The 15,164-nt window shown below is 44.8% G+C and overlaps 1 protein-coding gene across 1 annotated transcript in view; it reads right to left on the bottom strand.

Annotated features, from left to right (window-relative positions):
* Positions 1 to 10,672: 10,672 nt before the first annotated feature.
* The window catches only part of LOC311141770 (tight junction protein 2-like), a 99,667-nt gene continuing 95,175 nt past the window's right edge, over positions 10,673 to 15,164 (bottom strand). The window contains exons 20-23 of the mRNA XM_084177214.1: positions 14,635 to 14,730; positions 13,420 to 13,803; positions 13,223 to 13,308; positions 10,673 to 13,032 (exon numbers count right to left, since the gene is read on the bottom strand). Of these exons, the coding sequence (XP_084033340.1) occupies positions 12,858 to 13,032; positions 13,223 to 13,308; positions 13,420 to 13,803; positions 14,635 to 14,730 (741 nt within the window). The 3' untranslated portion in view covers positions 10,673 to 12,857. The remainder of the gene's footprint in view (positions 13,033 to 13,222; positions 13,309 to 13,419; positions 13,804 to 14,634; positions 14,731 to 15,164) is intronic.

Below are 15,164 nucleotides of genomic sequence, written 5' to 3'. Positions count from 1 at the left end.
ATTCTTTGCTTCTCATTGATGAAGGGCTTTTTCTAGCTTTGCACGACTTCAGCCCTTCCCCTAGGAGCCTGTTTCGAACCGTCCTCGCCGTGCACTTCACCCCAGCTGCCGTTTGCCATTATTTTTGTAGGTCACTTGATGTCATCCTATGGTTGTTGAGTGACATTCGAATGAGTTGGCGGTCATCCTGGTCAGTAGAGAGTCGTTTTCGCCCTCTGCCGGTCTGTAGCTTTGTTGTCCACAATGTCTGCTGCTTGACCTTGTTCTTATGAACCGCCGTCTTTGACATTTTAAGGATGGAAGCAACCTGATGCTCACTGTATCCCTCTGCCAGTAAAGCCAGAATTGAACCCTTCTTTTCCTCACTCAAAACCTTCCTTTTCAACTCTTTTGGCATGGTCAATAGTTATTTTTTGATTAATATTACTTTTGAGGTACTATTAGCACTGTTTTTGCCATCCAGCTGGTCCTATTGCAAGAGGATAGTGATGACCACAGCAGTGGTTTTTATACTTTTCCTCGTTAAATAAGATTTGGTTCATGTGAGCACCTAATAAGTACCTAATTCAGTAGAATGAGGTGTGTCTGTGTTGGAATTCAACAGACACTGGAATGGAATGGCTGTCATACATGTAGAGATGCTGATTTAAGAAAGATTTGCAGTGGTCTCTTAATTTTTTCCACAGCTGTGTGTATACATACATACATACATACATACATACATACATACATACATACATACATACATACATACATACATACATACATACATACATACATACATACATACATACATACATACATACATACATACATACATACATACATACATACATACATACATACATACATACATACATACATACATACATACATACATACATACATACATACATACATACATACATACATACAGTGGGGAAAAAAGTATTTAGTCAGCCACCAATTGTGCAAGTTCTCCCACTTAAAAAGATGAGAGAGGCCTGTAATTTTCATCATAGGTACACGTCAACTATGACAGACAAAATGAGGAAAAAAAATCCAGAAAATCACATTGTAGGATTTTTTATGAATTTATTTGCAAATTATGGTGGAAAATAAGTATTTGGTCAATAACAAAAGTTTCTCAATACTTTGTTATATACCCTTTGTTGGCAATGAAACAGGTCAAACGTTTTCTGTAAGTCTTCACAAGGTTTTCACACACTGTTGCTGGTATTTTGGCCCATTCCTCCATGCAGATCTCCTCTAGAGCAGTGATGTTTTGGGGCTGTCGCTGGGCAACACGGACTTTCAACTCCCTCCAAAGATTTTCTATGGGGTTGAGATCTGGAGACTGGCTAGGCCATTCCAGGACCTTGAAATGCTTCTTACGAAGCCACTCCTTCGTTGCCCGGGCGGTGTGTTTGGGATCATTGTCATGCTGAAAGACCCAGCCACGTTTCATCTTCAATGCCCTTGCTGATGGAAGGAGGTTTTCACTCAAAATCACATGATACATGGCCCCATTCATTCTTTCCTTTACACGGATCAGTCGTCCTGGTCCCTTTGCAGAAAAACAGCCCCAAAGCATGATGTTTCCACCCCCATGCTTCACAGTAGGTATGGTGTTCTTTGGATGCAACTCAGCATTCTTTGTCCTCCAAACACGACAAGTTCTATTTTGGTTTCATCTGACCATATGACATATGACATTCTCCCAATCCTCTTCTGGATCATCCAAATGCACACTAGCAAACTTCAGACGGGCCTGGACATGTACTGGCTTAAGCAGGGGGACACGTCTGCACTGCAGGATTTGAGTCCCTGGCGGCGTAGTGTGTTACTGATGGTAGGCTTTGTTACTTTGGTCCCAGCTCTCTGCAGGTCATTCACTAGGTCCCCCCGTGTGGTTCTGGGATTTTTGCTCACCGTTCTTGGGATCATTTTGACCCCACGGGGTGAGATCTTGCGTGGAGCCCCAGATCGAGGGAGATTATAAGTGGTCTTGTATGTCTTCCATTTCCTAATAATTGCTCCCACAGTTGATTTCTTCAAACCAAGCTGCTTACCATTGCAGATTCAGTCTTCCCAGCCTGGTGCAGGTCTACAATTTTGTTTCTGGTGTCCTTTGACAGCTCTTTGGTCTTGGCCATAGTGGAGTTTGGAGTGTGACTGTTTGAGGTTGTGGACAGGTGTCTTTTATACTGATAACAAGTTCAAACAGGTGCCATTAATACAGGTAACGAGTGGAGGACAGAGAAAACTCTTAAAGAAGAAGTTACAGGTCTGTGAGAGCCAGAAATCTTGCTTGTTTGTAGGTGACCAAATACTTATTTTCCACCATAATTTGCAAATAAATTCATTAAAAATCCTACAATGTGATTTTCTGGATTTTTTTTCCTCATTTTGTCTGTCATAGTTGACGTGTACCTATGATGAAAATGACAGGCCTCTCTCATCTTTTTAAGTGGGAGAACTTGCACAATTGGTGGCTGACTAAATAAATTTTTTCCCCACTGTACATACATACATACATACATACATACAGTGGGGAAAAAAGTATTTAGTCAGCCACCAATTGTGCAATTTCTCCCACTTAAAATGATGAGAGTGGCCTGTAATTTTCATCATAGGTACACGTCAACTATGACAGACAAAATCAGGAAAAAAAATCCAGAAAATCACATTGTAGGATTTTTAATGAATTTATTTGCATATTATGGTGGAAAATAAGTATTTGGTCAATAACAAAAGTTTCTCAATACTTTGTTATATACCCTTTGTTGGCAATGACACAGGTCAAACGTTTTCTGTAAGTCTTCACAAGGTTTTCACACACTGTTGCTGGTATTTTGGCCCATTCCTCCATGCAGATCTCCTCTAGAGCAGTGATGTTTTGGGGCTGTCGCTGGGCAACACGGACTTTCAACTCCCTCCAAAGATTTTCTATGGGGTTGAGATCTGGAGACTGGCTAGGCCACTCCAGGACCTTGAAATGCTTCTTACGAAGCCACTCCTTCGTTGCCCGGGCGGTGTGTTTGGGATCATTGTCATGCTGAAAGACCCAGCCACGTTTCATCTTCAATGCCCTTGCTGATGGAAGGAGGTTTTCACTCAAAATCTCACGATACATGGCCCCATTCATTCTTTCCTTTACACGGATCAGTCATCCTGGTCCCTTTGCAGAAAAACAGCGCCAAAGCATGATGTTTCCACCCCCATGCTTCACAGTAGGTATGGTGTTCTTTGGATGCAACTCATCATTCTATGTCCTCCAAACACGACAAGTTGAGTTTTTACCAAAAAGTTATATTTTGGTTTCATCTGACCATATGACATTCTCCCAATCCTCTTCTGGATGTACTCTAGCAAACTTCAGACGGGCCTGGACATGTACTGGCTTAAGCATGGGGACACGTCTGGCATTGCAGGATTTGAGTCCCTGGCGGCGTAGTGTGTTACTGATGGTAGGCTTTGTTACTTTGGTCCCAGCTCTCTGCAGGTCATTCACTAGGTCCCCCCGTGTGGTTCTGGGATTTTTATGATCATTTTGACCCCACGGGGTGAGATTTTGCGTGGAGCCCCAGATCGAGGGAGATTATCAGTGGTCTTGTATGTCTTCCATTTCCTAATATTTGCTCCCACAGTTGATTTCTTCAAACCAAGCTGCTTACCTATTGCAGATTCTGTCTTCCCAGCCTGGTGCAGGTCTACAATTTTGTTCCTGGTGTCCTTTGACAGCTCTTTAGTCTTGGCCATAGTGGAGTTTGGAGTGTGACTGTTTGAGGTTGTGGACAGGTGTCTTTTATACTGATAACAAGTTCAAACAGGTGCCATTAATACAGGTAACGACTGGAGGACAGAGGAGCCTCTTAAAGAAGAAGTTACAGGTCTGTGTGAGCCAGAAATCTTGCTTGTTTGTAGGTGACCAAATACTTATTTTCCACCATAATTTGCAAATCAATTCATTAAAAATCCTACAATGTGATCTTCTGGATTTTCTTTCTCATTTTGTCTGTCATAGTTGACGTGTACCTATGATGAAAATTACAGGCCTCTCTCATCTTTTTAAGTGGGAGAACTTGCACAATTGGTGGTTGACTAAATACTTTTTTTCCCCACTGTACGTACATACATACATACATACATACATACATACATACATACATACATACATACATACATACATACATACATACATACATACATACATACATACATACATACATACACATACACATACAGGACCCTGTCCTTCAAAGATAATTTGTAAAAATCCAAATAACTTCACAGATCTTCATTGTAAAGGGTATAAACACTGTTTCCCATGCTTGTTCAATGAACCATAAACAATGAATGAACATGCACCTGTGGAACGGTCGTTAAGACACTAACAGCTTACAGACGGTAGGCAATTAAGGTCACTGTTATGAAAACTTAGGACACTAAAGAGGCCTTTCTACTGACTCTGAAAAACACCAAAAGAAAGATGCCCAGGGTCCCTGCTCATCTGCGTGAACGTGCCTTAGGCATGCTGCAAGGGGGCATGAGGACTGCAGATGTGGCCAGGGCAATAAATTGCAATGTCCGTACTGTGAAACACCTAAGACAGCGCTACAGGGAGACAGGACGGACAGCTGATCGTCCTCACAGTGGCAGACCACGTGTAACAACACCTGCACAGGATCGGTACATCCGAACATCACACCTGCGGGACAGGTACAGGATGGCAACAACAACTGCCCGAATTACACCAGGAACGCACAATCCCTTCATCAGTGCTCAGACTGTCCGCAATAGGCTGAGAGAGGTCCTCACCAGACATCACCGGCAACAACGTCGCCTATGGGCACAAACCCACCGTCGCTGGACCAGACAGGACTGGCAAAAAGTGCTCTTCACTGACGAGTCGCGGTTTTGTCTCACCAAGGGTGATGGTCGGATTCGCGTTTATCGTCGAAGGAATGAGCGTTACACCGAGGCCTGTACTCTGGAGCGGGATCGATTTGGAGGTGGAGGGTCCGTCATGGTCTGGGGCGGTGTGTCACAGCATCATCGGAATGAGCTTGTTGTCATTGCAGGCAATCTCAACGCTGTGCGTTACAGGGAAGACATCCTCCTCTCTCATGTGGTACCCTTCCTGTAGGCTCATCCTGACATGACCCTCCAGCATGACAATGCCACCAGCCATACTGCTCATTCTGTGCGTGATTTCCTGCAAGACAGGAATGTCAGTGTTCTGCCATGGCCAGCGAAGAGCCCGGATCTCAATCCCATTGAGCACATCTGGGACCTGTTGGATCGGAGGGTGAGGGCTAGGGCCATTTCCCCCAGAAATGTCCGGGAACTTGAAGGTGCCTTGGTGGAAGAGTGGGGTAAAATCTCTCAGCAAGAACTGGCAAATCTGGTGCAGTCCATGAGGAGGAGATGCACTGCAGTACTTATTGCAGCTGGTGATCACACCAGATACTGTTACTTTTGATCCCCCCTTTGTTCAGGGACACATTATTCAATTTCTGTTATTCACAGTTCTGTGGAACTTGTTCAGTTTATGTCTCAGATATATACAAATATTTACACGTTAAGTTTGCTGAAAATGAACGCAGTTGACGGTGAGAGGACGTTTCTTTTTTTGCTGAGTTTATACACACACCCACCCACCCACACACACACCACACATATATACAGGTAACTGCCAAAATAAAGGAGGGGTACAAAGTATGTTGGAAGCAGGTGCTTCCACACAGGTGTGGTTCCTGAGTTAATTAAGGAATTAACATCCAATCATGCTTAGGGTCGTGTACGTATAAAAATGCTGTTGCCCATTATTTTGGCTACCTAGAACTTAGTGACTTTGAAAGAGGGGTCTCAAAGGATCATAGGGGGTTTAATGTGTGTTTGTGTGTGTGTCTGTCACCAGATCTCAACCCATCAGATCTCAACCCACTTATGGGAGATTCTGGAGCGCTCGCCTGAGAGCATTTTCCACCACGATTAACAAAACGCTGTTCTGGCGGCCTGTTCTGGCGGCCTGTTAAGTCACTTTATTTTGGATACCTGTATTTTAGCCATATTTAATATATATTTATTATATAATACATGGCCAAAAGTACGTTGACACCTGCTCGTCGAACATCTCATTCCAAAATCATGGGCATTAATATGGAGTTGGTCCCCCCTTTGCTGCTCTAACAGCCTCCACTCTTCTGGGAAGGCTTTCCACTAGATGTTGGAATATTGCTGCGGGGACTTGCTTCCAGTCAGCCACAAGAGCATTAGTGAGGTCAGGCACTGATGTTGGACGATTCGGCCTGGCTCGCAGTCGGCGTTTCAATTCCTCCCAAAGGAATCCTCCCAGGGCTCTGAGCAGGCCAGTCAAGTTCTTCCACACCGATCTCGACAAACCATTTCTGTGTGGACCTCACTTTGTGCACGGGGGCATTGTCATGCTGAAACAGGAAAGGGCCTTCCCCAAACTGTTGCCACGAAGTTGGAAGCACAGAATTGTCTACAATGTCATTGCATGCTGTAGCGTTAAGACTTCCCTTCACTGGAACTAAGGGGCCTAGCCAGAACTATAAAAAACAGCCCCAGACCATTATTCCTCCTCCACCAAATGTACAGTTGGCACTATGCATTGGGGCAGGTAGTGTTCTTCTGGCATCCGCCAAACCCAGATTAGTCCGTCGGACTGCCAGATGGTGATTCATCACTCCAGAGAACGCATTTCCACTGCTTCAGATTCCAATGGGGGCGAGCTTTACACCACTCCAGGCGACGCTTGGCATTGCGCATGGTGATCTTAGGCTTGTGTGAGGCTGCTCGGCCATGGAAACCCATTTAATCAACCTCCCGACGAACAGTTATTCTGCTGACGTTGCCAGAGGCAGTTTGGAACTCGGTAGTGAGTGTTGCAACCGAGGACAGACGATTTTTACGCACTATGCACTTCAGCACTCGGTGGTCCCGTTCTGTGAGCTTGTGTGGCCTATCACTTCTCGGTTGAGCTGTTATTGCTCATAGACATTTCCATTTCACAATAACAGCACTTTCAGTTGACCAGGGCAGCTCTAGCAGGGCAGAAATGTGATTAACTGACTGGTTGGCAAGGTGGCATCCTATGACGGTACCACGTTGAAAGTCACTGAGCTCTTCAGTAAGACCATTCTACTGCAAATGTTTGTCTATGGTGATTGCATGGCTGTGTGCTCGACTGTATACACCTCTCAGCAATGGGTGAGGCAGAAATAGCCAAATCCACTCATTTGAAGGGGTGTCCACATACACACACACACACACACACACACACACACAGTATATACACACACTGAACGACAATATAAACGCAACATGCAACAATTTCAAGTTACAGTTTATAAAAGGAAATCAGTCAATTGAAATAAATTCAGTAGGGCCTAATCTATGGATTTCACAACAGATATGCATGCATCTGTTGGTCACAGATACCTTTAAAAAAAAAAAAGTAGGACTGTGGATCAACAAACTAGTCAGTATCTGATGTGACCACCATTTGCCTCATGCAGCGTGACATCTCCTTCGCATTGAGTTGATCAGGCTGTTGATTGTGGCCTGTGGAATGTTATCCCGCTCCTTTTCAACCGTTTTGCGATGTTACTTGATATTGGCGGGAACTGGAACACGCTGTTGTACACGTTGATCCAGAGCATCCCAAACATGCTCAATGGGTGAGATGTCTGATGAGTATGCAGGCCATGGAAGAACTGGGACATTTTCAGCTTCCAGGAATTGTGTACAGATCCTTGCGACATGGGGCCGTGCATTATTCATGCTGAAACATGATGTGATGGCGGCGTATGAATGGTACGACAATGATCATCAGGATCTCGTCACGGTATCTCTGTGCATTCAAATTGCTATCGATAAATTGCAATTGTGTTCTTTGTCCGTAGCTTATGCTTGCCCATACCATAATCCCACCGCCACAACACTGTTCACAGTGTTGATATCAGCAAACCGCTCGCCCACATGCCATCTGCCCGGTACAGTTGAAACCGGGAATCATCCTTGAAGACCACACTTCTTCAGTGTGCCAGTGGTCATCGAAGGTGAGCATTTTCCCACTGAAATCGAACTGACGCCAAACTGCAGTCAGGTCAAGACCCTGGTGAGTATGACAAGCATGCAGATGAGCTTCCCGTTTGTGCAGAAATTATTTGGTTGTGCAAACCCAGTTTCATCAGCTGTCCGGGTGGCTGGTCTCAGACCATCCCTCAGGTGAAGAAGCCGGATGTGTAAATCCTGGGATGGCGTGGTTACACATGGTTTGCAGTTGTGAGGCCGGTTGGACGTACTGCCAAATTATCTAAAACGACATTGGAGGCGGTTTACGGTAGAGAAACTAACATTAAATTATCTGGCAACAGCTCTGGTGGACATTCCTGCAGTCAGCATGCCAATAGCACGCTCCCTCAAAACTTGAGACATCGGTGGCATTGTGTTGTGTGACAAAAATGCACATTTTAGTGGCCTTTTATTGTCCCCAGCACAAGGTGCACCTGTGTAATGATCATGCTGTTTAATCAGCTTCTTGATCTTGGCATAGGAGCAATGCTCACTAACAAGGATGTAAACTAATTTGTGCACAAAATCTAAGAGAAATAAGCTTGTTGTGCGTATGGAAAATTTCTGGGGTCTTATTTCAGCTCATGAAACATGGGACCAACACTTTATATATTGCATTTATATTTTTGTTCAGTATAAACACACACACACACACACACACACACACACACACACACACACACACGTACAGTACCAGTCAAAAGTTTGTACACACCTACTCATTCCAGGGTTTTTCTTAATTTCTTTATTCTACATTGTAGAATAATAGTGAATACATCAAAACTACGAAACATATATGGAATCATGTAGTAATCAAAAAAGTGTTAAACAAATAAAAATACATTTTATATTTGAGATTCTTTAAAGTAGCCACCCTTTGCCTTGATGACAGCTTTGCACACTCTTGGCATTCTCTCAACCAGCTTCATGAGGTAGTCACCTGGAATGCATTTCAATTAACAGGTGTGCCTTGTTAAAAGTTAATTGGTGGAATTTCTTTCCTTAATGCGTTTGAGCCAATCAGTTGTGTTGTGACAAGGTAGGGGTGGTATACAGTCCATATTCTTCAAAGTAGGCTCCCTTTGCCAGGATGACAGCTTTGCACACTCTTGGCAGTATCTCAACCAGCTTCACCTGGAATGCTTTTCCAACAGTCTTGAACTCACCTGGAATGCTTTTCCAACAGTCTTGAAGGAGTTCCTGCATATGCTGAGCACTTGCTGGCTGCTTTTCCTTCACTCTGCGGTCCAACTCATCCCAAACCATCTCCATTGGGTTGAGGTCGGGTGAATGTGGAGGCCAGGTCATCTGATCCAGCACTCCATCACGGTAAAATAGCCCTTACACAGCCTGGAGGTGTGTTGGGTCATTGTCCTGTTGAAAAACAAATGATAGTCCCACTAAGCTCAAACCAGATGGGATGACGTATCGGTGCAGAATGCTGTGGTAGCCATGCTGGTTAAGTGTGCCTTGAATTCTAAATGAATCACCAACAGTGTCACCAGCAAAGCACTCCCACACCTCCCTCTTCCATGCTTCACGGTGGGAACCACACATGCGGAGATCATCCGTTCACCTACTCTGCACCTGACAAAGACATTGCGGTTGGAACCAAAAATCTCACATTTGGACTCATCAGACCAAAGGACAGATTTCCACTGGTCTGATGTCCATTGCTTGTGTTTCTTGGCCCAAGCAAGTCTCTTCTTATTATTGGTGTCCTTTAGTAGTGGTTTATTTGCAGTAATTCGACCATGAAGGCCTGATTCACACAGTCTCTTCTGAACAGTTGATGTTGACATGTGTATGTTACTTGAACTCTGTGAAGCATTTATTTGGGCTGCAATTTCTGAGGCTGGTAACTCTAATGAACTTATCCTCTGCAGCAGAAGTAACTATGGGTCTTCCTTTCCTGTGGCGGTCCTCATGAGAGCCAGTTTCATCATAGCGCTTGATGGTTTTTGCGACTGCACTTGAAGAAACGTTCAAAGTTCTTGAAATGTTCCAGATGGATTGACCTTCATGTCTTGAAATAATGATGGACTGTCATTTCTCTTTGCTTATTTGAGCTGTTCCTGACATAATATGGACTTGGTATTTTACCAAATAGGGTTATCTTCTGTATACCACCCCTACCTTGTCACAACACAACGGATTGCCTCAAAGGCATTAAGGAGGAAAGAAATTTAACAAGGCACACCTGTTACTTGAAATGCATTCCAGGTGACTACCACATGAAGCTGGTTGAGAGAATGCCAATAGTGTGCAAAGCTGTCAAGGCAAAGGGTGGCTACTTTGAAGAATTTGTTTAACACTTTTTTGATTACTACATGATTCCATATGTGTTATTTCATAGTTTTGATGTCTTCACTATTATTCTACAATGTAGAAAATAGTAAAAATTAAGAAAAACCCTGGAATGAGTTGGTGTGTCCAAGCTTTTAACTGGTACTTATATATATATATATATATATATATAGCCAAGCAGACCCAAGCTGTACTATACTGGCCAGGTTACGCATCCACCATAGTTGCTTGAACCGTGTTGAAAAGGACAATGTGAAAAGAAAATATAGCCAGCACAGGGTGATTTCTCCACTCTGTCATTTAAAGACTTTCTTTTATTTGGTGTTGTAAGATAAAACTACATGAAATTCCCAAGCAGACATTGTCCAGTCATTCCTCTCTCTCTCTCTCTCACTTTAATACTGTGTGTTCAATAATAAGCACTTATAACCCAATGGAGGTATAGTGTGAACTGAGATACAATCAAGCATGTAATAACATGTAGAAACACATCAACAGTGTAGCCGAGACCACGATGGACACGGTAGACTCCACAACAGAAATGACAGACATACATATCAACCAATCACACGTCTCCTACCTCACACCTCCTCCCTGAACCCACCTGATCTGGGGTGCTATTCAATCAAAACAGTGCTCCAGGTTTCCGCAGGTAAGACACAAATTACCTTCCTCTTTTGAAACATAATGTTTGAGTTATAATACTGATCAGTTTCTTTCTGTTCCACACACTGAATTTATTTTTCATACATTTTATCGTACCCAGGAAACTTGGAAAGCGTTTCCTCCCCAATTTCGTGATATCCAATTGGTAGTTACGGTCTTGTCCCATCGCTGCAACTCCCGTACGGACTCGGGAGAGGCGAAGGTCGAGAGCCATGTGTCCTCCGAAACACGACCCTGCCAAGCCGCACTGCTTCTTGACACACTGCTCGCTTTACCCGGAGGCAAGCCGCACCATTGTGTCAGAGGAAACACCATACAACTGGCGACCGAAGTCAGCATGCATGCGCCCGGCCCGCCACAAGGAGTCGCTAGAGCGCAATGGGACAAGGACATCCCGGCCGGCCAAACCCTCCCCTAACCCGGACGACGCTGAGCCAATTGTGCACCGCCTCATGGGTCTCCCGGTCACAGCCGGCAGCCTAGAATCGAACCCGGGTCTGTAGTGACCACTGCACCACTCAGGAGGCCCTGGAAAGCGGTTTTGATTGAATGCTGTTCCCATCTTGGACATGTCTCTGGGGGACAGACAGGACTGGTCATGGAGGGTATCGTTGTGGAGGAAGGGACAGAGGGACGGATGGAGGGACGGTACAGTTGGGACAGTATTAAGGTTTTGGTGTCTCTTGTTCCCTGTTTTCCCTAAAAGCTTGAGAGCAGCAGAGTGGTGTGGTCCAGGGGACAGGGACAGGGGCGCCACGCACCGATGGACGTCCCCAAACCTCATTATGTTATTCATAAAGTAAAAGGCACTTCAAAAACTCTTAAATTCCAGTGTATTGTATATATAATATAATGTCTCTTTCATTCGCTCTCTCTATCTCTCTCATATATATACTGTATGTATACAGACACACAAGATTATATAGGAAGGAATGCAAAGATGGAGGAGTATAAACACTAGACATTGTATATATATAATAATATAATATATATATGTGACCTTTTAAAATAGTTTGGAGACAGCTGGTTATAATATTGGATGTAGTACAAAAGGAAGGAGTGGTGATGAGAAGCTACTCGTAAGGAGAACTCGTAAGGTTTGAGGTTCTCGTGGAGTGCGGAGAGGAACTCGTGGCAAAAGGTTTCAGTTGCTCTGCAGGAAGCAAACTGAAGGAGTTGCATAGGCAAGAAATAACGTGGTTCCTGATTAAATGTATCATAACAATAACACAGATCGGTGTAACAAAAGAACTCAACCAAACAAGCAAATAGAAATTAAACACGAATAATAACAGAGACAGTGAGGTAACTATCCAACTTTTGCAGCAAAAAAGCGGTTTTAAGTCAAACTTAAAACGGGCCGGCTTCCGAGTCAGCAGCGGATTGGTGCAGGGTCAGACGAGGGGGGCGGAGCCCCGCTGGAATGGAGAGTGTGTTCATGTGCGCTGAGCTGAGTCAATCAGAGCAGGGCTCAGCAGTGTGTGGGTGTCTCTGTCAACCAGCCCTGTTTCTTGTTACTATAGGGTATTAAGGGGTATTCGTTCTGTGTCCTGGTATTTCTGGTTGTTAGTAGTGTAGTCTACAGTTCTGTGTCCTGGTATTTCTGGTTGTTAGTAGTGTAGTCTACAGTTCTGTGTCCTGGTATTTCTGGTTGTTGGTAGTGTAGTCTACAGTTCTGTGTCCTGGTATTTCTGGTTGTTGGTAGTGTAGTCTACAGTTCTGTGTCCTGGTATTTCTGGTTGTTGGTAGTGTAGTCTACAGTTCTGTGTCCTGGTATTTCTGGTTGTTGGTAGTGTAGTCTACAGTTCTGTGTCCTGGTATTTCTGGTTGTTGGTCTGGTAGTAGCCTCTCTTGGTGTGGTCTGCCAGCTGGCGTCGGCACTCTTCCTCTTCCTCTTCGCTGGGGTAGAACCCACGACTCTCCGAGTATGGCAGCTTGGAGGGAGGGGTCTGGGGCTCGGGACGCGAGCTGGAACTGAACACACACACACACACACAGACGCACACACACACGAACACACATAAATATACAATACTCACACCCAATATATTCAGTGAAAATCCACACATGCAAATGAATATAGAGCACAACGGAAAGTGGACAGACGTAACACAACACATTCACGGTATGAATGGGTAAAGACACTCCCATGTTGTGTTCCTACCCTATAGGCTGAGGCCGGCTGTGATCCAGTTTTTGGGTCTTCACAGGGACAGCATAGATGTCTGGGTGCTTCTGAGCTATCTCCAACTGGACAGAGACAGACATTAGTATGATGCTTTGATGACAACAGACTAGCAGACACACACTCTTTCTCTCTCACACGCACACACATTCAGAGGCACACACCCACCAACCCACCCTGGCGTTCTGGGCCTCCTGCAGCTCCAGCATCCTCTGAGCACGTGCAAAGTGGTCCATCTTCTCAAAGGCCTTGATCTTCCCCAGGAACGACTTGAGGCTGGGGTCCTCAGGGCTCTCCCCTGGCTGCTCCGGGCCCCTAAAGGCTGTTGTGTATGGGGCTGTGCTGCTGGTGGTGTCCTGGGTATTATAGGAGGGTTTGAGGGCGATGGGGGGAGGTGCCAGGGGCTTGGCCTTGCCGAAGGAGTTGAGGGTGCGAGGGAGAGGAGGGGGGTCGCTGGCAGGGCTGGAGGAGTGGGAGTCGTAGCCTCGGCTGGGGGGGGGCTCGTACGACCCTATAACCCCCCTGGGAGGGACTACCTCGTCCCTGAACAGCAGCTTTACCTGAAGGGGTAGGGAGGGAGGGGGACGGGGGGTGGACCAGCATAGAATTAGAATGAATCAAATCATTTTGATTTGATTCAGTCAATGAAATCATTCTATTTCTATGGGGACCAGACAGGGTCAGTCACAGATCCGCAACTCAAACATTTGTGTACGTGAATAGGAGATTTGTGACTAGAAAAACGTAAGAGACGCTTAAAGAAATGATCATTAACTTTAGGCTTCCGCCCTCATTACCTCACTGTTGATTTACAACATAAAAGAAGCTTCAAGTTATACTTTCCCAAACAGATTCGTAACAGAAGACAATGTTGAATACCACATTTTGATAGACGACACTGACCAAACCACGGACACCTCTTTCTCTACAACACTTTAAGAGTTCAAAACACAGGTAGCCTACACTACTCTAGAATATCTGTTCAACTATATACTATTAATGACTATGAGGTTTCACGAACGCTGGACCCTTCTATCACCACAGGGAATTTGGGGAGTTACTTCTTGTTAATTAGGTACCAGAGTGGTCCAATGAGCTGCCGTTGGAGGAATCCGAGCCGGGGTGGGCGTGGTTTCTCCAGATCAGACCATTCTTCAGAGAGAAGGGGAGTTTGCTTCTTCTGATTGAGTTAAAGAGCTAAGGGGTGATGGAGGTTTCAAACATTCAAACGTAAGTGGATGTTTGAAAGCTACCGGGGATCCTGTACTTATCTACCCCAAAAACCACACAGTTGCCCAAAAATCTGATGCTCACTACCGGTTGACTTTATGTTGCCAAAGATGGTCAAAGTGAATATAAGAGGAATTTGTATGTGCGTGTGTCTCTCTCACCTTGGGGGGGTCAGGTACAAATGCTGGAGGTGGGCTGGCACTGCTGCCCACCCTCCTGACGCCACCACGGATCTCTGGACTGCACCTGCGCAGGATCTGACCCCACAAACACATATACACACATAGGACAGGGTCAACAGGAAGTACCATGCAGGTTTACAGGCTGGGTCAAGGGTCAACCATGCTGATTATTGAAGGGTCATATGTTTTAATTATAGAGAGGTTGTGTAACATCTGCATAAACCAGGTGCATAGAAGTAATTGTCATGGCATCTGGTTGCTAAGGGGAGGAGAGGAAGTTATACTGTACATGCAGTTAGTAGCCTATGTAATACTGTTATACACTCCTACCCCTGTGGGACACACACACACACACACACACACACACACACACACACACACACACACACACATATATTTTAAGATCCTTGCACAGCCATACAAAATCATATAGTTCCCTAATGAAATGATACATCTATAACCTGTGTTTCCAGTCTGTTTTTAACTACTGTACTAGAGAGAAACTGGCC

Source organism: Coregonus lavaretus, assembly GCF_964263955.1.
Source record: "Coregonus lavaretus genome assembly, chromosome: 14".
Classification (NCBI taxonomy): domain Eukaryota; kingdom Metazoa; phylum Chordata; class Actinopteri; order Salmoniformes; family Salmonidae; genus Coregonus; species Coregonus lavaretus.
The sequence above is the reverse complement of the archived record's forward strand: the minus strand, read 5'-3'. Positions and strand labels throughout refer to the sequence as shown.